Below are 20412 nucleotides of genomic sequence, written 5' to 3' on the forward strand. Positions count from 1 at the left end.
GAATCCAAAGGGAAATTTTTGGTTCAGCTACAGCATGTGGTTTTTTTTACCTCTCGTCACCTCTCTACTCCCAGCCCCGGGCCCCCCCAAGCTGCAGAGCTTCCCTGTCATTCTGAGTTTAAAGATTTCATTATGTCTGTGGTTTTCCTTGTAAAGCACTTCTTTTTAAAAATGATTCTATTTACACGAAGTTTTTGGAATCTATCCTAAGACGTCACTAAAAAAAGGAGACTACAATATATATGCTACTCCCCCCCCACACACATCATACACCTTAACGGGGCTTCGATGCTGTCATGTGGGGGAGTCCTGTTGTCATCACAGTGGGAAACATACATATTTAAACTCCGAAATAGACCTTCTACCTGGGGTTAAGGAAATCACCTAAGAACCTTATGGTTACATTTGATTCTGTTCTGAGTCAAAATCGGATTCTTCTCCCTTCTCTTCTTTTGCTCTGCCGGTGTGATGCTGCGCTTTGGCTTTCTTTGGGAACATAAGGGAAACCTTATTTTGCTTGAATTTAAAATGCATTCTTCAGGATCTAGTTCCACGTGTGACACCTTGTAGCCGGGCATTAACTGCCAAACGGTGGTAAAACCTGTGCCGAGCCTCCTCGAGAGCACTGCTAAGGTGTGTGACCTCGGTTTTAAGACACTTTGCTCTTCATCTCTGCCACGTTTCCATCCCTAGACGTGAGAGCACCCTGATTTCTACATAGAATGAAGAGTTGGAAAGCCTAGGGGTATGCCGGAAAAGTATAAATAAGTTCCTTTGCTTGTAAGGAAGTAGGGTAGGGCCAGGAAACTGCTGATGTGGTAACCAGGATAGCACAGTAACACCATCTGTGTAACTCTTGGCAGCAGTAAAATGACAAAACAAGATCTTGGAGCGTGTGCATTACCAGGTGTGTGATCAAAAAGATAAATCCATTTCCAAATGATAAAATGGGCCCAGTGCCATTTGCACCCGTGGGGCTGTTGTGTGCACCCACGTGCGTGGCCGTGGCCGTCAACGTTGAGCATTTTGAGCGTAGTTAGGAGGTTGGGGCAGGAGAAGGCTGGAGGTAGAGGACTTTAGCATTGCTTGGAGTCATTGTCTCTGCCAACTCTGGATGTGAACTTGAGGAGCTGCGGGGGTTTCAGGTGTGAGCTGATGATGAACAGCAAATGGTGATGTGCAGCAGGGGTGCCGGCCAGGCTCTTGAGGAAAGACTCCGGGGGAGACGTTAGAAGAAACGTATTTGTCCTGTGTGAGGAACAGTGTGGACTCTGAGAAAGGCAGGGACCGTAGTAAGGAGGTCTTCCTTTTCCTGAGCTTTGAAGGAAGGTAGAAGCTGCTATTTCATGACTGTTTGCAATTTTCATGAAAAGCAGACAGAAATGTAACGCTTTTCATCCTAACTCAAATTAGAGTGACTTAGATTAAATATACTACAGTGTTGAATACCCGAAAGAGAACGTGAAGGGCTCTGGTTAATGGGGGAATGTCCTGGCTTTGAGTAGGATTTCCTTCTCTCTCACATGGCAGTGGCTCCCTGGAGAGGAGTGCTCTCTCCCCTCCGCCTCCGTTTCGTGGGACCCTGTGGTGTCCCTGAGTTGCCAAGCTCAGGCTCACTGCACCGCCAGGGGCTGGCTGCCTTTCGTTTCAGGGCACCGTTACGTTGGTTTCCCAGAAGCACCTTGACATCCCAGCTCCTCGCATCCCTTCAGAAGTTTAAGCAAGGGAAGGAGCGGTGTGACTGTGTGGGTTTGTCTGCGTGGCGAAATAACAAACAGGAGGGGTATCTGCTTTCCGGTAACTCTCTTGGTCTCTTCACCGTCTGTGATGTGTCCTTTGAATTTGTCCTAAGTGGAGTTGAGCTTCTTGGGTGTGCAGATTAGTGGGGGGCGGGGGGGTTCAATCAAATTTGAGACGTTTTGGCCCTTAGTTCTTCAGATACTCTTTCTGCCCCTGTGCTTCTCCTCTCCTTCTGGGACGCCCATTGGGTGTGTGTTGGTTACACTGATGACACCTCCATGTCCCTGAGCTCTGTCCGGTGTTCTCTTTCTCAGACTGGATAATCTCGTTGACCCATCCTCAGGTTTGCTGATTCTTTCTTCGGCCAATTGAGGTTTGTTGAGCCCTACTAGTAAGTTTTTTATTTCACTTATTGTGTCTCTCAACTCCAGGACTTTTTTTCTTATGGAAGTTAGTCGATTTGCAATGTTGTATTAGTTTCAAATGTGTAACACAATGATTCAGGTGTACGCATGTATACATAGAGTTCATGTCTTTCTTTTTTTCAGATTGCTCATGAAAGTGGTATCACATGATATTTGTCTTTGATTTATTTCACTTGATAAAATAATCCCTAGATCCATCCATGTTGCTGCAAATGGCATTTCTTCTTTTTTTTTTTTTTTTTTTTTTTGGTCTTTTTTGTTGTTGTTGTTGCTATTTCTAGGGCCGCTCCCGCGGCATATGGAGGTTCCCAGGCTAGGGGTCTAATCGGAGCTGCAGCCACCGGCCTACGCCAGAGCCACAGCAACGCGGGATCCGAGCCACGTCTGCAACCTACACCACAGCTCACGGCAATGCTGGATCCTTAACCCACTGAGCAAGGGCAGGGACCGAACCCACAACCTCATGGTTCCTAGTCGGATTCGTTAACCACTGCCCCACGACGGGAACTCCCATTTCTTCTTTTTTATGGCTGAATAGTATTCGTGTGTGTGTGTGTATGTGTGTGTAGATACACCACATCTTTACCCACTCATCTGTCAGTGGACATTTAGGTTGTTTTCCAGGTCCTGTCTGTTGTAAATATGCTGCAGTGAACATTGAGGTGGGTGTATCTTTTCAGATTAGTTTTCTCCAGATACATGCCCGAGGGTGGGATTGCGGGATTATATGGTAACTCTATTTTTAGGTTTTTAAGAAAACTCCATGCTGTTTTCCACAGTGGTTGTAGCAGCAGTGTGGGAGGGGTCCTTCCCCTCCACGCTTTCTCCAGCATTTATTATTTGCAGACTGTTTAATGGTGACCTGACTGACGCGAGGTCATACCTCATTGTGGTTTTGATTTGCCTTTCTCGAATAATGAGCAACGTTGAGCAGCTTTTCATGTGCCTTTTGGCCATCTGTATGCCCTCTTTGGAGAAATGTCGTGTAGGTCTTGTGCCCATTTTTTGATTGGATTGTTTGTCTTTTTTAAATGTTAAGCTGTATGAGCTTGAATATTTTGAAATGAATCCCTTGTTGGTAACATCTTTTGCAGATATTTTCTCCCAGTTCTTAGGTTTTCTTTTTTGTTTATGGTTTCCTTTGCTGTGCAAAAGCTGTTTATTTTGGTCCCATTTGATTATTTTTGTTTTTATTTCCAGAACTTTTATTTAGTTCTTTTTGTAATTTCTATCTGTTGATAGTCTCTATTTCATGAGACATTTGTTCTCATATGCTTCATTAGTTTTCGTTTTGTTTGTTTTTTGTCTTTTATGTCTTTTTAGGGCTGCACCCATTGCATATGGAAGTTTCCCGACTAGGGGTCGAATCGGAGCTGTGGCTGCCAGCCTGCACCACAGCCATAGCAATGCAGAATCTGAGCCTCATCTGCAACGTACGCCACAGCTCATGGCAACGCCAGATCCTTAACCCACTGAGCAAGGCCAGGGATCACACCCGCATCCTCATGGATACTAGTTGGGTTTGTTAACACTGAGCCACAGTGGGAGCTCCCTCATTAGTTCTTTAGACGTGGGGTTTTTGTTGTTGTTTTTTGGTTCTTTGTGCATATCTGTAATAGTTGGTTTAAGGTCTTTGTCTGTTAAGTCCAACGTATGATCTTCTTCAAGAAAATCGATTCTGTTGACTGCTTTTCTCCCCTATGTATAGGCCATGCTTCTCTTTGCATGTCTTACACTTTTTTGTTGAAAACTAGATGTTTTAGATCATATACTTTGGGAGTTAATGGAACGCAGGTCACCCTTACCCTGAGTTCGTTGTTATTGTTGATGTCTGTCTGAGTTCAGGAGTGGCTTCCGTCTCACGCAGAGGAAGAGGTAAAGTCCTGCAGTGACCTGCAAGACCCCACCTGATCTGGCCGCCTCCTGCCTCCCTCGCTCCCTCTGTTCAGGCCATACCGGCTTGGTCTTTTGCTGATTCCCAAACGTGCCAAGCACTTCTGACCTCAGGACCTTTGCATGTGCCAGATATTCGTTTATTCCCGCTTCTCCTCTTGGTCCGTGTTCAGTTACCACTTCAACGTGGGCTTCCCTCCCCCCCCCCTTGCCCTTCACTGCTTTATTTTCCCTTTGGCTCTTGTTGCTGTTTACTCGATACTGTCTTTCCTTTGTTTACTGTGCCCCATTCTGGAAGGTGAGCCCTTTAAAAAGTAGAGGTTCTCGTTCGTCTGCTTCACTGCTCAATCTGCCGTGAGGAGAGACACGCTTGGCTGTAGCTCTTTGCTGAGCGATGGTCTTGGTGACCTATCCTCACTTAAGAAGGAGGCACTAAGTGCCGATGGGCAGCTCCTTGTGGCGGCCTTGCTTCCTGGTAGTTTCCATGCTAACTCTTTGGCTCATGACCAAAGGCCTGCCTTAGATAAATCACAGGTTTGGCTCCAAACCACACAGTGAAGCAAATATTGCTGTAAAATGAGTCACATGAATTTTTTTGTTGCCCAGGTGGATATAAAAGTTAGGTTGACATTGTACTGTATGTAGCCTGTTAAGTGTGCGGTAGTATTATGTCTAAAAGACGGTGTACATATCTTAATTTTAAAATACTGCTACGAAATGCCAGCTGTCATCAGACAGCACAGGGTTGCCATCTCCCTGCAGCTTGTGAAGAACACAGCGTCTGCAAAGCATGATAAGAGGCGGCTGTGCTTGTATTGGAGGGTTCCCAGGTACCAGCTTCTGGAAGTCTGTCTTAGGGGACCTTTCATTTTCTAAGAGGATCCTCCAGTCTCTTACCAGGAATGCTAGGGGGTTAGGCTGGCAGGAGTGGATGCACCGCAGCATATACTTGGCCTTCCGGGGGCTGAGACAGGACCCGGGGGGCGCACAGTTCAATATGTAGGCTACCGTTTCCTTTGCTCATTTCAGCTGGCGATTCAAGTCACCCACGCCTGGCATCCACTCTCACAGAGCAGCTTTCCTTCCTTTTCTCCAGAGGATTGTCCTCTGGGTCCCTGCAGCGTGGAGGGATGTTGGGTAACCTTCACCTCTGTCCCCTGCCTCCCAGCTTCTCAGAGCCTCCAGGTGCTGGCTCTCAAGGGCTCTAAGGAAGGACTTCGCTCCTTTTCTTCGTTGCTACACGTCTGCAACACCCACCAGTTAGACCGGGTTAAGTCCCTCAACTGCTCTGTTTTCTTCTTTTGTTCTTTTGTGTTGGCTTATTGTCACTTTAACTAGGCTTGGAGGGAGAGGCCATGGAAATATAGAGCAAGCGTGCCCTCTAAGTGTTCGCTTGGGGTGTCCTGCCTCCCCAGCTCTCGCCTAGCAGCCCCTCCATCTCATGCGTGTTGTACTCACAGGGGGTGCCTAGATTAACTCTTGGTTTGATTGGCTGATAGTGACCCAGCGACATAAGCTCTCTTACCTTTTTCCCCTCTTGGCCATATTTTATTATCATTTTATTTCAGCGCCTAAACTACTTTTTGAAAACGGAATCCAAATTGAAATCATGGCTGCTAATAGTTTTTCTCCTTTTTGAAATAAATATTTTTAAATGTCAAAATTCAGTTGTTCTTCTGCTAATCTGGTTTGTAGGAATGAAAGGACAAAGGACCACAAGTAGAGTACCTTGAGATGACTCATCCTTACTCACGCAAGTGCATGTAAACTTGGGCTTGCAATTAGGCAGCTCATTATGTTGCAAATGAAATTATATGCTTACATTCATGGCCACTCCCTTGGCTCACCCAGCTGTCTCTCCTGTCCTAGGCTTATGATCAGTTATTATTAAACCCCAGCTGTCAGAATTTGAAAATACATGCTGGTGCTAGTGGTGCCTTTCAGCTAATAATGGAGGAAAAGTTTGAAAAGGAAATTTGCCTTTGAGTTTATGTAGCGCAGAGCTGGTTGTCGTAGTTGGCCAAACCTCATTCTCCTTCCAGAGATGCAGGCTGTACATTTAGAAAAATCACCATTCATCACAGTTTTGGCTGATGGTATTTATAGTATAGTATGCCTCCTTTGTCTCTGCAATTCTGAAACCCCAAAACCCCTGATTTTTTTTTTTTTTAATAACTCATTGGTGGCAAAACCTGACCTGCTTCGTTAGAACTCAAACCTGACATGTAATGACAGGGCTCTTTCTAGTCTCTTTATCTAAATATGTATGTGAAAATGTGTGGATTTTACGCAGAGAATTAGTAATGTGTTTCATTATGGACCACTGACCGGACCCCACTTAAGATGTTACGTAAATACAGTATACATGCAGCGTTTGAAGATGCAGAAAAATCAGATTCAAATGCTTTTTGCCCCCGTAGTTTCTGGTAAATATTTATGGCCTTAGAGTAAAGGCAACAGATTTGAGGTTAGATGTGGGTTAAAATTCTAATGGGAGAGAAAACTCCCTACCTCTTAAGAGTGTGGGTTGCTACTGCCGTTATTACTTTTGCTTTTCTTATTGCTTTCATTATTGCTCTAATTCTAGAAACTGATATTTATATTTACATTTAGGATGTCCTGAGAACAGCTCTGTAATAAAATTATTAGATAAGTTACATGGTGGCTGGGCGGTAAAGTTACTTTATATTCACATTCTCCATTGTTGCTTATCAGTAAGAGTAGTTCTTATCTGTTCAGTGGTGTTCTTATAACATAAATAATGTTTCACTTGAGTTTCTAGGATAATAGGAGTAAAAGGTCACTAAGAGGTAAAATTGACAGATCCTCCAACTCAACATCTTCCGTATAACTAATAAGAGCAAAATTAGATTTATATAGCACTAAATGCTATTTGCTGCATTAAATTCTGTGTACTGAATGTGAGATCATGACTTCTTAAGAGTTTTTCAAGGCCTAGATCAAATGCCTCCTTCAGAGCTGCTTATTTTGATCTCCTGCCTCAGCAGATAAAAGGTTCCCTAGAACCATTCTGAAATTTCTTTTCTGTGGCACTGATCACATTATATTGTACTTGATTGTGTTCCAGACTTTGCCTTATATGTACCTAACAGCACTCAGCAGTTCTTCAGCGCCCAGTTAACCTTTAGAATAAATGAATGAAGTTGAGGAATTGAGAATCACCTAGTCCTTTGACCCAAGTGTTGCTGTGTATGAATTAACTTTTCCTCAGGGAAAAATTTCATTCTGCCTCCTAATTCATATAGGGTATATACTGCACCTAGGACATAGTAGCTGTGCAACTCACATATGTGATAAATGAAAACTGAATTGAAATCCGCCTCCTCCTGGGGGGCCCCAGTGTTATTTGAAGAACACACTTAAATTCTTTTTCCACGTGATGTTTTCCCCTCTCACGCCGTCCCCGTTCTCTCTCCAGTTGTCACTCAGAGGGCTGACACTGTGTGTGCCACGGTGTGTGCTAAAAATTGCACAAAAGAATACTTTAAAAAACCAGCTGCCTGTACTTGGATGTGCTGTATACTTTTGTGTGTTCTAATGATGTTGTGTGTCAGAGTTTCCCGTGCATGCGCTTATTGTGCTTCAAAGTTATTGTAGAAGAAACAAAACAGAACAAAGTTATTTAATGTGTGTTGAGTAAGTTTTTGAATTATTTTTGAAATCATCAGTTAAAAACTCCAGATAACAGAGTTCTGGTCGTGGTGCAGCAGAAACGAATCCGACTAGGAACCATAAGATTGCAGGTTCGATCCCTGGCCTTGCTCAGTGGGTTAAGGATCCGGCGTTGTCATGAGCTGTGGTGTAGGTGGCAGATGCGGCTCGGATCTGGCATTGCTGTGGCTGTGGCGTAGGTCGCCAGCAACAGATCTGATGGGACCCCTAGCCTGGGAGCCTCCATGTGCCACTGGTGCGGCCCTAAATAAAGGACAAAAGACAAAAAAAAAAAAATCCTCAAGATAACAATTTCATATTTAATTGCTATTCATATTAATTATCAGTGATTTTCATATCGATAGTAGAAATACTCAGCGGCATTTAAGTAAGTGGGATAAATTATGGTATTTATCCTGAATTAGTTCAGTTTAGTTCTTTGTTTCTAGTAGCGTTAATAATGCTTGGTTGTTATTCTAATCCCCCTTGATCTGTTGAAGCCATCCATCCAGTAGTCCTTCGTCCTTATTTCTGCCTTCACCCAGCTTTGGGATGAGGCACAGTGGTTTTTCAGAAAAAGAGTGGAGGAGGGTACTCACTCTGTCAACTCCCTAAGAATTTTAATTTTCGTTGTTTTTTCTCCACATTCTTAATCATTTTTGTCTACCACCAGAATATATGAGAATGTTGAGGGGGTTTTTTTGTTTTTTTTAATCTTTTTTTTATGCCTGGAACCCTCAGCACATGGAGTTTCCAAGCTAGGGGTCAAATCCAAGCTGTAGCCGCCCGGCCTACACCACAGCCACAGCAGCGCAGGATCCGAGCCAGGTCTGCAACCTGCACTGACAGCTCACAGCAACGCCAGATCCTTAACCCGATGAGCAAGGCCAGGGATTGAACCTGCATCCTCAGGGGTGCTAGTCATATTTGTTTCCGCTGAGCCACACGGGAACTCCAGAATTGCGAGTTTTTAAATTAAGCGTATGTATGATCAGCATCTTCCAGGTAGACTGTAATCACAGAGCGCTGAGCTTGGGTACGTGGCGTGTATTTTCCTGTACTTTAAAAAGTGACTCTTGTGCCCAGACGGATTGGAGCAAGCAGATACAAGGCCTTCCCCTGGCACACTCGTAAAGATTCCTTCCTATTTTCCAGGACAGTGTATTTCTATTTAGATTAGCTGATAGGGTTGTCTTTAAAGTTGCTAAGGGACCCATGGTATCCCTTACAGAGATGGATCTGTTTCTGCTTCTCTACTTTTACCAGTGACTTTAGGAAATTCTTCCTTTTTTTTTTTTGGAAATTCTTATAAGGAAAAAGTGGAAGGACATCAACAGGTATTAGAAGTTTAAAATAGAAGGGTGTTCACCAAGTCCTGAAAAAAACTTTTAGGGTGCATAAAAATGTAGATGATCAAGGAGTAGTCAGGTTGGACTGCAGTGTAGACTACAGCAAAATAATGACAGGACAGAAAACCTGGAAACTTTCGATGTAGCAGTGCTATTAAACACCAGTTATTTAAAAGGATATTTTGGGGCGTTCCTGTCGTAACTTAGCGGAAACGAATCTGACTGGTATCCACGAGGATGCAGGCTCAGTCCCCGGCCTCGCTTAGTGGATTAAGGATCCAGTGTTGCTCTGAGCTGTGGTGTAGGTGACAGATGCAGCTCGGATCTGGCATTGCTGTGGTTGTGATGTAGGCCAGTGATTGCAGCTCAGATTCAACCCCTAGCCTGGGAACCTCCATGTGCTAAGGGTGCAGCCCTAAAAAGACAAATAAAGAAAGAAAGAAAGAAAGAAAAATGAGATGTTTTAAGTTGTGAAGCCTGAAATTTAGGAATAAATAAATCTGTTTTTAAAGTATTGGTTGAAGGATCAGTATGTTTTATGAATAAAGATAGCAAGGGACTTCTACACCTTAATTAATATTGTGGTCGTGGTGGGTACTTGAGAGCTGCGCGTGTGGTTAAGCCAGCCACCGTGTTTGCAGTTTAATGGTAGACTTTGAAGAAAGCTCTAATGTGGATAAAAGCCACAGTTACGACAAGTTAAATCAGTGATTTCAGCTCTGTTATGGTTATTCCGATGTTTTTTCTCTGAATAGGAAGTGGGGGAATGTGATTAATAAAATCAACCCATTAGATTTGATTTTGTTTTTGATGGAAATGTTTCCTTCGGTAAAAGTTAATGGCCGTTAATTTGATCGCTGAGATTATTTACCATCACCCGACCTATCCCTGGAGAGGCAACTGAAAACAGTTCCATTAGATTCCAGATAACTAATCAAAAGGGTCTCGTGGAGCCTTGTGAAAAAGACTGGGGAAAAGTAAGTTCAGATCTGGTCTGACCTTTTGGTGTCCCTCCCTCCCAGCCCCAGGAGGAGTTAGTAAACCCAGTGTCATCTCCTCACTGTCTCTGAAGACCAGGCTTATGACCAGGTTAAGGTTTAAAGGTGAAGCCACTCTGGTAACCTGCCCCCTTGCATAGGAGGCAAAATAGATCTGACTTTTACCAAAACATGTTCGTATATCCAGTAGTTTTATGGTGACATATTTGAGTATTTTAATCTGAATAAAGACAGTTTAAAAAATACTTTGGCCAAACAGAACCCTTTAAGTCTTAATACCTTGGGCAGTGACATTTGTGAATGCATTTGTATGTGGATTATGTATGAATTGATTTATTGATGAATTTATTTATCCAACGCCTGTTACTTGGCAGGCAGTGTTGTAGGGTCTGGAAATGTGATGAAGTTTAAGCCCGCCGGCTCCCCCACCCCCTGGCCAAGAGAACAGTATCTTCAATCGTATGTTTTAGAAAAGTGCTAATAGCATACTTTCTTCCCGTTTAGAAGAGAAGGTTGTCGTCCTAGGTCCCACACCAGTGCATGGTAGAGCTTTGCTTTTGCGGGTTTGTGGCTGATGGGGACCAGATACCCTCGTGGTTGCAGGTGCTTAAGCTCTCACTCTCAGAAGGGGTGCCGTAGTTTTTCTGGCTTTCTCATATGTTCGTTCCAGCTTGGAATCCTTTCAAATATACTTATCTAGTGTCCCAGCCCGGCCTGTTTCATGCTGCCCTTACCCGTCTTCCCTGTGGACTCAGTACAAGTTCCGTTCACTGCTTTAAATAGCCAAGTGTGTGTGTGCATGTGTGTGCACACCCGTGCATGTGCCATCTGCACCAGCTCTGCTTTTAACTCCTTCGAGGAGAAGAGCATGGTAGGGGACTTTGGTTTAGCACAGGGCTTTTTATGTAATCGTGGCAGTTTTTTTGGTTTGTTTTTGGTTTTTTTTTGAGCTGCACCTGCGGCATGTGGAAGAGTCCAGGCTAGGGGTTGAATGAATTGGAGCTGCAGCTGCCGGCCTACACCACAGCCACAGCCACGCCAGATCTGAGACTGCGTCTGTGACCTACACCACAGCTCACGGCAGTGCCAGATCCTTAACCCACTGAGCAAGGCCAGGGATCGAACCCATGACCTCATGGATCCTAGTTGGGTTCGTTACTGCTGAGCCACAACAGGAACTCCTGTAGTAGCGTTTAGCATCAGTATTTGTCAACCTCGTTACTGTCCTAAAATTGCTTAAAATCACAGTAGTTTCTTTTCTTTTTTCGCCCCCCCCCTTTTTTTTTTTGCTTTTTAGGGCCACACCTGAGGCATAGAGAAGCTCCCAGGCTAGGGGTCCAATCGGAGCTACAGCTGCTGGCCTACACCACAGCCGCAGGGGATCTGAGCTGCGTCTGTGACCTACACCACGGCTCATGGCAGCACCGGGTCCCTAACCCACTGAGCGAGGCCAGGGATTGAAGCTCCTCCTCATGGATCGTAGTTGGGTTCATTAACTGCTGAGCCACAGAGGGAACTCCCACAGTAGTTTCTTTAAAGTGATTTACACTTGAATTTTTTTTAAATGCCTTGTATTTCTTGAAGGTTTGTCTCTTATGGTTATAGTCAAACCACTTAGTGTCTTGAAATCTTTACTTCAGTTTTTAAAAATTGTGTATAGGTTATGCTAATAAGAAACTTCTCGATGGCACTGTTCAGTGCTCACCCGGAGTTGTTTCTCATGTTCCTGAGTCCCATCGCCTTTGGCGGGAGTGTGGGATCGCCCTCTTTGATCAGGCGGAAGAATAGAACTAAAGTGGCAGGGCCTATCTGACAGCTGCTCCTTTTCTTTTTTAGTGATGAGGAGGATGTTAGGGGCCATTCTCTTTGTTATACCTCTCTTCCTCCTTCCTTCCCTTCTCCCAAAAGTTTAAGCGAGATTTAATGACTTCCATTATGTTTGGGGGGTTTTTTCCTGTGTAGCTGATTACTATCAAAACACAGGGGCAGGTAGTCATGGAAGTTCCATTTCGTCAGCGCCCCATGGTCTCTTCTGAAAGCGCCACCAGGAGAGGGCGAGTCGGTGGCATGGCTTCCCGCTGAGCGTGGCTTCCTTTGGGAAAAGCGTTGACCTCGGTGGGTGAGGCATCTGTTGGGAAAGATTTGTATCAAGGCAAAAAAGTCAAAAGCAATCACAGTATTTTATGGCAGTAATTGGGTTACAAATGGAAGTAGGCATAGTTTACCGTTTGGTTATTAATTCTGTTCGGTCCTTTGTTCCTCAGCATTTTATAGGGGGGCTAATCGTGGATCCTGGCAACCCATTTTAGGTTCAATCTGAAGAATTCTGTGTACAGAATTTTAAGGTTTAATGACTTAAACAAGCTAGACCATATAAGGTGGAATGTAATTATCAAGTAATTAGTTGAAAACCCTTAAAGGTAATTCTCATTTTAGACGTTTGTTTGTCATGAGTGGAGAGCTTAACAAGCCTGGTTGGTGTGACAAGCGCGCTTTTGTGGGTTCGAGTGCTGTTCTGAGTGAAAGAGGTGGTGGGGTTCTGGGTGGATGTCATTGTTAGCACCGGAGTTATTCGTTGTTATTTCGTAGTTCCCCGTAGGAATATTCATCAGTATTGTATCCAGACTGAGATTTTCCCCTTATGAGCCTAAGTCCTTCCTACGTTGTTTATTCTCTTCTGTTATAGACTCGATTAGGCATTATTGCAGTTGGGTTTTTTTAAGTACTTTTGATAGAATCAAGGATTAAAAACCGTGTGGAAGGAAAGGTGGCTGTGAAATCCCTAACTCTTAGTCGAGGTGGTGAGCTGTGCACTTGCTCACGTCTTATCAACGCCGGCAGGTTCTGGGTCCTGCTCCCAGATGGTGCTCCTTCTTAGACAACTTGACGGAAGAATTAGAAGAGAATCCAGAAAGCACGGTTTATGATGACTACAAATTTGTCACCAAGAAAGACCTTGAAAATTTAGGTAAGAAAACATAATGGTGATGAAACGTTTATACAGTTCTCTCGACTCGGTTTGGTTTTTGTTTGTTTGGGAGTTTTGAACGTTGCAGGTGATGGGGGGGGGGGTCTCATTTACCTGCTGCTCCAGGTCTTCTCCCTCTGACAAACCGGACGCTACACATTGTGTGTATAATGTCTGCTTAGAAAAGGATTCCGACAAATTCAGCCCACTGAAGCTGCTTTTACTCTCACATGAGGAAGAATTTTTTAGCCCACTCCCGTGTAGGAGAAAGATCAGTCAAGGATGCTCTTTCAAGCACTGTTTGAATGTGATAAGGTCTTGAGAAATCTCAGAGGCTGCACCTAAGAGATTTTTGGCTCCCCTTGTAGGTTTGCTTATTAATAGACCTCATCCAAAACTTAGAACCCACAGATTGAACCCTCAAATATGTAGAACCTTAACAGTTAACTTAGGTTTAAAGAACACAAACCAAGAAATGCTTCGTAATAATGGCCAACCCTTAGGGCTTCCATGCAACAGGCAGTGTTCTGAATGTCTTCCGTGCAGCTCCTTACTCCTCACAGCGGTGGAGTGGATACTGTTTTTTTTTTTTTTGGTCTTTTTCTAGGGCTGCATCCACGGCATATGGAGGGTCCCAGGCTAGGGGTCTAATTGGAGCTGAAGCCGCCAGCCTACACCACAGGCACAGCAAGGCCAGATCCAAGCCACATCTGCAACCTACACCACAGCTCCCGGCAACACCGGATCCTTAACCCACTGAGCCAGGCCAGGGATCGAACCCGAAATCTCATGGTTCCTGGTCGGATTCGTTGACCACTGAGCCACGGCGGGAACTCCAGTGGATACTATCATGACTTCACTTTATAGGTCAAGAAACAGGCGCAGAAAGATGAGCTTACCAAAGGCTTCCGTAGCAGTAACTGTGAGGGTTCGAATTAAACCCAGTGTCTGTGCCCTTCCTCTCAGCCCTCCTGAGCCTCCGATGAACTTAGCGTCTTAGGTGACCAGCACTGGTTTGAGGATAATGAGAGTAGATTTTGCTGGTCTTGGTCTGTGGTTGGGAAGAGGCTCCATAGCAAATGGTTGAAAACGGGAAAACTTAGATGGTGCTGCGTTCTCTGCAAGTCTGGGCAACACAGTTGACTTTAGAACAAATAGATGTTCAGCAGTAGTTGACTGTTAAAAGAAGATAGCCGCATGCAACAAATAGATTAATACGGAGGTTATGGAACTTTATTTTTAACCTGTGTCTTAGAGCACAGTTAATCCAGACAGAATTATTTTCTATCAGCTACCACAAAGTCTTTCTTTAAATTTTAATGTGTTTTTGTAAAAAGAATTGCATTCAGTCTTGAAAAAATGACTTATAAATGAAATACGACTTCCTAGTGATGTGCCTTCTTAAATATCCCCAATGTAATTTTTACATTTTGCTTGTGTCACACTTTCCTACATTCTTAAATTGGAGAATAAGAAAGATGTCACTGCAATTTTGTGAATTTTAAAAAACTGCGTTTAGTGTATTTTGAGTCTCTTCGCTGTGTTAGGTGAGGAAGGCAGTTATAAAGGTTTACATATGTTTTGTTAAACTTCATTCGTATTGCCTATTTTTTAAACTATGAGCTTAGACGTAATACTTAATAAAATAAGTTATACTAGAAATCGTTTTCATGGAAATTATGAACATATTTTAATATTAAATGAGCCATTGGTTATCATTTTCAGCAGACTTTACCATCATACGCAAAACCTTTTAAATAATATATGTTAACAATAAGGCCGTGTAACGACCTTCCCTTATTTCTTAGGATTATGACATTGAAGGCGTGCTTGTTGGGACTTTTCCCGGCTGTGGCCTTTAGCGGGTCCTGTAGCTTGTGTTTTTCCCCAGACGTGTCTCGTGGAAGACTCTACTTCTGGAAGACGTGCTGGCTGGGCGGCATAGTGGCTGAGGTCACGGCCCTTAGAGGTCGACTGCCATGGGTTCCCTTCCCACCTCCACCACTTAGCATCTCTGTGACGTGGCCCGTTCACCTAACCCCATGATGCCTTGGTTTCCTTGTCGCTACGGCAGTAATAGTGGTACCTACCCACAGGGTTGCTTGGAGGATGAATCAAGTAATGCCTGAAGAGTACTCAGCGCAGTATCTAAACACTGCTGTTAAGACACTTGTGGCAGATAGGTTTAAGGGCTGGGTTCAGCCAAGTTAAGTCCGTTGCTTTATTGCACTGAGCCTTTAAGGCACCTCTTTGAGCCTTTACTGTCGTCATTCACTCTAAATCTCCAGGAGGGGGAGGCAAGTGTGAAACATTTACGCGATCATAGAGCCTCCTCTTCCTCAGAGAGCTCTTGGGACCAGTGTTCTGTGGAGCTAATGATGAGACAAGCTGCTGCTGTCAGATTCCCTGTTTAGAATTGTTTTAATATGGAAAGCTTTCTGCTGGCTTTTATTTAGGACCTGACTTGGAATGGGAATAATATAAACTTAATAGAGGATACAAAGGTTATAAAGACACATGTGCATGTAGGCACCTAAATACAAATTGTTGTGCCTGTGGACATTTCATTGAAGTTCAGCTACTGCCAGCCCCCTCTCCCTCTTAAGTTTCCACTGCACATATTCAAACCCTGCAGTTTTATTAACCTAATGCATTCTAGGAAAGTATTTTTCCGACCAAATCTTATAATTACTTTATGAGATTATCCTAAATTTAATTTTGCCTTTTATGTTGTTCTCTAATGCATACTCTTTCGTAGATCTTTGTGACTTTTGCCTCGTGTGTGATTTTTGCATCTGGAATTATATTCATTTCTAAAATGTGGAAATCAGAGTAATATTTTCCTTGCAAACATAGTCACCTAGAAGTAGACCAACTGAAGCTGCTGTTCATAGGAGACTGTCGCAGGTGGTGTGATTTTGGAGACAGATAAATGTGTGGAATGAATAAATAGTGTATATGGCGCAGGTGGAGCCTCCTTCTGTGACCACCAGCACCGTTAATTCTAAATGAAGTCGACCCAACTCCAGGGAAGGTATTGTTTAAAGCAGGCTTCCCAAACACTGATGGGCAGCGACCTTGTCATTCATCCATGATGGAGTAGGTGTGTATATAATATATATGTTGGTGTACATTCGCCAGCTGTTCTTTTTTGGGGGAAAAACCATGCCCTTTATTGTTGTGACAGTATCCTTCGTTTTCGGAAACTATGGGCGATACCGGTGGTGCCTCCCCACCCCTCCTACTTGGCAGTAAAAAGTTGACCACCCAGTTTTGAGCTTAGTGTGGTTTTTAAAATTGAACTGGTTCATGGAATCCAAGAGTCCGAAAACCCCTAGTGTAGGCGCCGTCCCTTCCCAGTCTGTCGTAGTTCTTAAAACCTTTCCATCATTCTTATGCTTAGCATGACATTAAAAATACGTAAGGATATTGCTGAAGTAGATTAAAACTTTCTTCACAGTTATTAAAGAAGAGTAGTAATTCTGGAGTTCCCATCGTGGCTCAGTGGTTAACGAATCTGACTGGGAACCATGAGGTTGTGGGTTCGATCCCTGGCCTTGCTTAGTAAGTTAAGGATCTGGCATTGCCGTGAGCTGTGGTGTAGGTCACAGACACGGCTTGGATCCTATGTTGCTGTGGCTGTGGTGTAGACCGGTGGCGACACCTCTTATTAGACCCCTAGCCTGGGAACCTCCCTATGCCGCAGGAGCGGACCTAGAAAAAAAGGCAAAAAGACCAAAAAAAAAAAAAAAAAAAAAAAGAAGAGTAATTCTAATCCTTAAATTTTTACTCAAAAGTAAAATTATAATCGAATCATTGTCCATGAAAACCAGTTGCATTTTAATCAAGATTTCACAGGGACCTGCTCCCTTCTGGTTACCTTTCCACAGGGCTCACGCATCTCATTGGGTCACCGTTTCTCCGCGCATACATGCATGGATTTTTCATGGACATAAGACTCTATCACAAGGTAAACACAGTTTATTTTTGGTGACTGATGAGCACTCTGTAGCCCCTTCTTCTCTACTTACCTGCATTTTTAGAAAACACTCTCAAGATGTGTAAGCCATCTGTTCTTTGGCGTTATCAGTCCAGGTGTGTGTGAAATGTGCTGCTCGGTGCAGTTGTCTTATTTCTAATTGTTTTCACTTTGAAAAGGTGAAGTTGATGGTAAATCCATTTGCTTATGAAGAATATAGGAAAGATAAGATCCGGCAGAAGATAGAAGAAACACGAGCCCAGAGAGTCCAGTTAAAGGTAAAATGCTCGTCCCTGGAGGCCCTCGAGACGGGCTCCTCGGTTTCGCTTCGTCTGCGAGTCGGAGAAGCGCGCCATCCATGTCTTTGTGTTTCCTTCCTTAGTTTACTCGTGTTCCTGGTGTAGCTTGTTGGTCAGGAGGGTGGATAGTCTTGGCAGCTTTATCATCATGGGCTCGGTGGTGAAGGTATTGTGGCTATAAAGCTGGGGGAACTGATACTGGCAGCCCTAGCGAGAAAGTCTGATTCTGTTTTCTAGTGGGTATTTAGATTCAGAGTGTTGGGGCTTTGCAAATCCCTGTTTCTTACTGACACCCGGCAGTGTCTTCGGCTAGCTGCTTGGGTCCTGGAAAATGATCCTTAGACCATCAGGGTCAAGACAGGAATCAGGCCACACTAGTTCTATTAATAGAGAGGTGGGGTTTTTTTGCGGCATTTGGAGGTTCCCAGGCTAGGGGTCGAATCGGAGCTGTAGCCACTGGCCTGCACCACAGCCACAACAACACAGGATCTGAGCCTCCTCTGGGACCTACACCACAGCTCACAGCAACGCCAGATCCTTAGCCCACTGAGTGAGGCCAGGGATCGAAGCCGCATCCTTGTGGATGCTAGTCGGGTTGGTTAACTGCTGAGCCACGATGGGAACTCCTCCTAATAGAATTTGACGTGAAGAATTGTCACTCTGGTAGCAGAGAACCGAAACGGCAAGAACACTAAGGTGCCGCTAAGAGGCGGCGGCTGCAGGAAGCAGCTAGCATTCCAGGGCTGGGCCTCGGGCAAGAGACGGGCCCGGGGCTGGGGCCCAGACCGCTGAGGAGGGTCCTTGAGGCCGAAGGAGGCCGTTCCTGGGAGGGTGGGGGCACTGCAGACTGGACTCCTTCACTCTGCTGGAGCCACCTGTTGCTGCCAGGGCAGGAGACTGTGACCCGTGACACCCGCCCAGCAGCAAGGAGACCAGAAGAGTAGACTCCGTCTCCTGCTGCCTCCAGTCTAGGTCAGGGTGAACCACCAGTGGTCGAGTCCTTTGTAACTGAATGTTGTCTAAAACACGTGCGCACAGTTTCCATACAAAAGGCTAGTGTCAGCTTTCTCCCTTTCTCCAGATTAAGGGGGTTTTCTGGGTTATTGTTTTGGCCACGCCCAAAGCATGCAGAAGTTCCCAGACCAGGGATCACACCTGAGCCGCAGCAGTGACAACACTGGACCCCAACCACAAGGCCACCAGGGAACTCCTTGTTAAGTTTTTAAGGCAATGAATGCGTCCGTATTAGCCAGGCAGGTAGGACACAGAGCACTTTTGTCCCCGCTCTTTGCTTTAACCTTTAAAGCTAAAATGTCGGTATTTCAGTACGGTTTCTTTTTCCCCTCTGCTAGAAATTGCCAAAAGTTAACAAAGAGCTGGCACTTAAATTAATTGAAGAAGAGGAGGAGAAGCAAAAATCTACATGGAAAAAGAAAGCTAAGGTAAGGTTTTATAAGGCCGGGAAAATAGTAATAAAATTGTTTTTCCATTTCCTTGCTAGTAACTTGTCTTTTTACTTTAAAAATGCATTTAGTTTTCTTCTTTTCCCTGCTTGTAAGGTAGTATATGCTCAATATAAGAAGCTTGCAAAATAGGAAAGAATATAACAAAGTCACCCATATAATTCTATCTAAAGAAAGGCATCATTAATTAATATTTTAGTGAATTTCCTTCCTGTCTTAGTTCTCTTAAAATTGTGAACTATAATTACAGGATACTCTTGTATAAATAAGATGTTTATCCTGGTTCTATAAAGTAACACACATGGCTTCCCATTTTATTAAAAATTCTTTGTGAATAGTTTTCTTCTCACTTGTGGATGTATTTTAAATGATGCTTTTCTGTCCAGTGTTTAGGTTGTTTATGTATTTATTGTTTATACTTCCTAGGTTGGTTAGAGCTTCAGAAGTAACCCGCTTTCATTTAGACATGGCGTTACTGGGAGCATGTGCTCTGAGGAATAACTGCCGTCTGCCTTCTCTTACTGATGTGAAAATTGACAGAGAGTGGTCGTAGACAAAGGGTTACTGTGTCATTTAGCTGATGTTGTCTGGACAGAAGGGGATTTTTGAATTTCCCCCGTGTGGGCTTCCTCCATCCTCCTCGGTGCTGTCCTCTCCTCTGCTGAGATCAGACGGGCGGTGACCCAGCGGGCTGGTCTCTGGAATGAGCCGGGAAGACCTGCTCTCTCCCGAGAGCCCGCAGGACCCGCCTGGGTGGACGGCCGAACTGGGACCCGGCCGGCTGTCTGGAGCTCTCAGGAGGAGTCTGCTGGCTCTGTTCTCTCTCTCTCTCTCTCGTTTTGTTTGTTTTAGGGCCACCCCCGAGGCATATGGGGGTTCCCAGGCCAGGGGTCGAATCAGAGCTGTAGCCGCCGGCCTCCACCACAGCCACAGCAACTCGGGATCCGAGCTGAGTCTGCGACCTACACCACAGCTCCCGGCAACGCCGGATCCTTAACCCACAGAGTGAGTCCAGGGATCAAACCCGCAACCTCATGGTCACTAGTCGGATTCGTTTCCGCTGCCCCCCAACGGCACCTCCGCGGGCTGTGACCACTCAGTGGGTTCACACTCACTGCTCCCTGTCGTCCTCTGCCTCCTTGTGTGTTCTGTTCTTTTAACGTATTTCAAGCTTAACTTTTAGAAACCCAAGTAAATAATTCATGGATACACAGATGGCCTTTATGTTTCCATTTGCACTGTGTGAATAATGCAGCAAGGTGGAAACAGTTCCTTAAACTTACATAATGTATGTATCTATGTGCTGAGGCGGAGCTCCTTCCCAGCTTCCTCGGGGTAGGAAGGGAAGGTGTGTGCCGTGAGGTGCCTCGGCTTTGTGCTCAGCGTATTCACACGGAGCCTCTCGCTGGCTCAGCCTGAGGACGATTAGGCAGGTGACCTTTCAGCTGTATCAAGTCCCTCTTCAAGACCGTGAAAGCCATCTTGGGCTTGACATGTCCTAAAGGCTCAGCAGGAAGGGAGAGGAGCAATTTAGGCTGCAGATGTGTTCTTTTCTCTCTGTGTTTTATGCTTATGGGTCGTTACCCCACTTAATGTTAGAGAGAGTAGGACACTTCAGTTAAAATT

At 44.6% G+C, this 20412-nt stretch overlaps 1 protein-coding gene across 4 annotated transcripts in view; it reads left to right on the forward strand.

The window, feature by feature from the left end:
- Window positions 1-20412, forward strand: part of NOL10 (nucleolar protein 10) — a 94986-nt gene that overhangs the window by 55134 nt on the left and 19440 nt on the right. For 2 of the 4 annotated variants that reach the window (XR_014842553.1, XR_014842554.1), the window contains exons 14-16: window positions 16936-17015; window positions 17204-17302; window positions 18676-18765. Coding sequence is in view for 1 of the 4 variants with exons in the window: in XM_021087848.2 (XP_020943507.1) it covers window positions 12919-13045; window positions 16936-17015; window positions 17204-17302; window positions 18676-18765 (396 nt within the window). In the remaining 3 variants the exon portion in view is untranslated. Of the gene's footprint in view, window positions 1-12918; window positions 13046-16935; window positions 17016-17203; window positions 17542-18675; window positions 18766-20412 lie in introns of all 4 variants that reach the window. The other 2 variants (XM_021087848.2, XR_014842555.1) reach the window with 2 other exon arrangements.

The sequence above is a fragment of the Sus scrofa genome, chromosome 3, assembly GCF_054392235.1.
Source record: "Sus scrofa isolate SSC_HxYL_T2T_F1_AM1 chromosome 3, Sscrofa_HxYL_maternal_Yorkshire_Landrace_v2.0, whole genome shotgun sequence".
NCBI lineage: Eukaryota > Metazoa > Chordata > Mammalia > Artiodactyla > Suidae > Sus > Sus scrofa.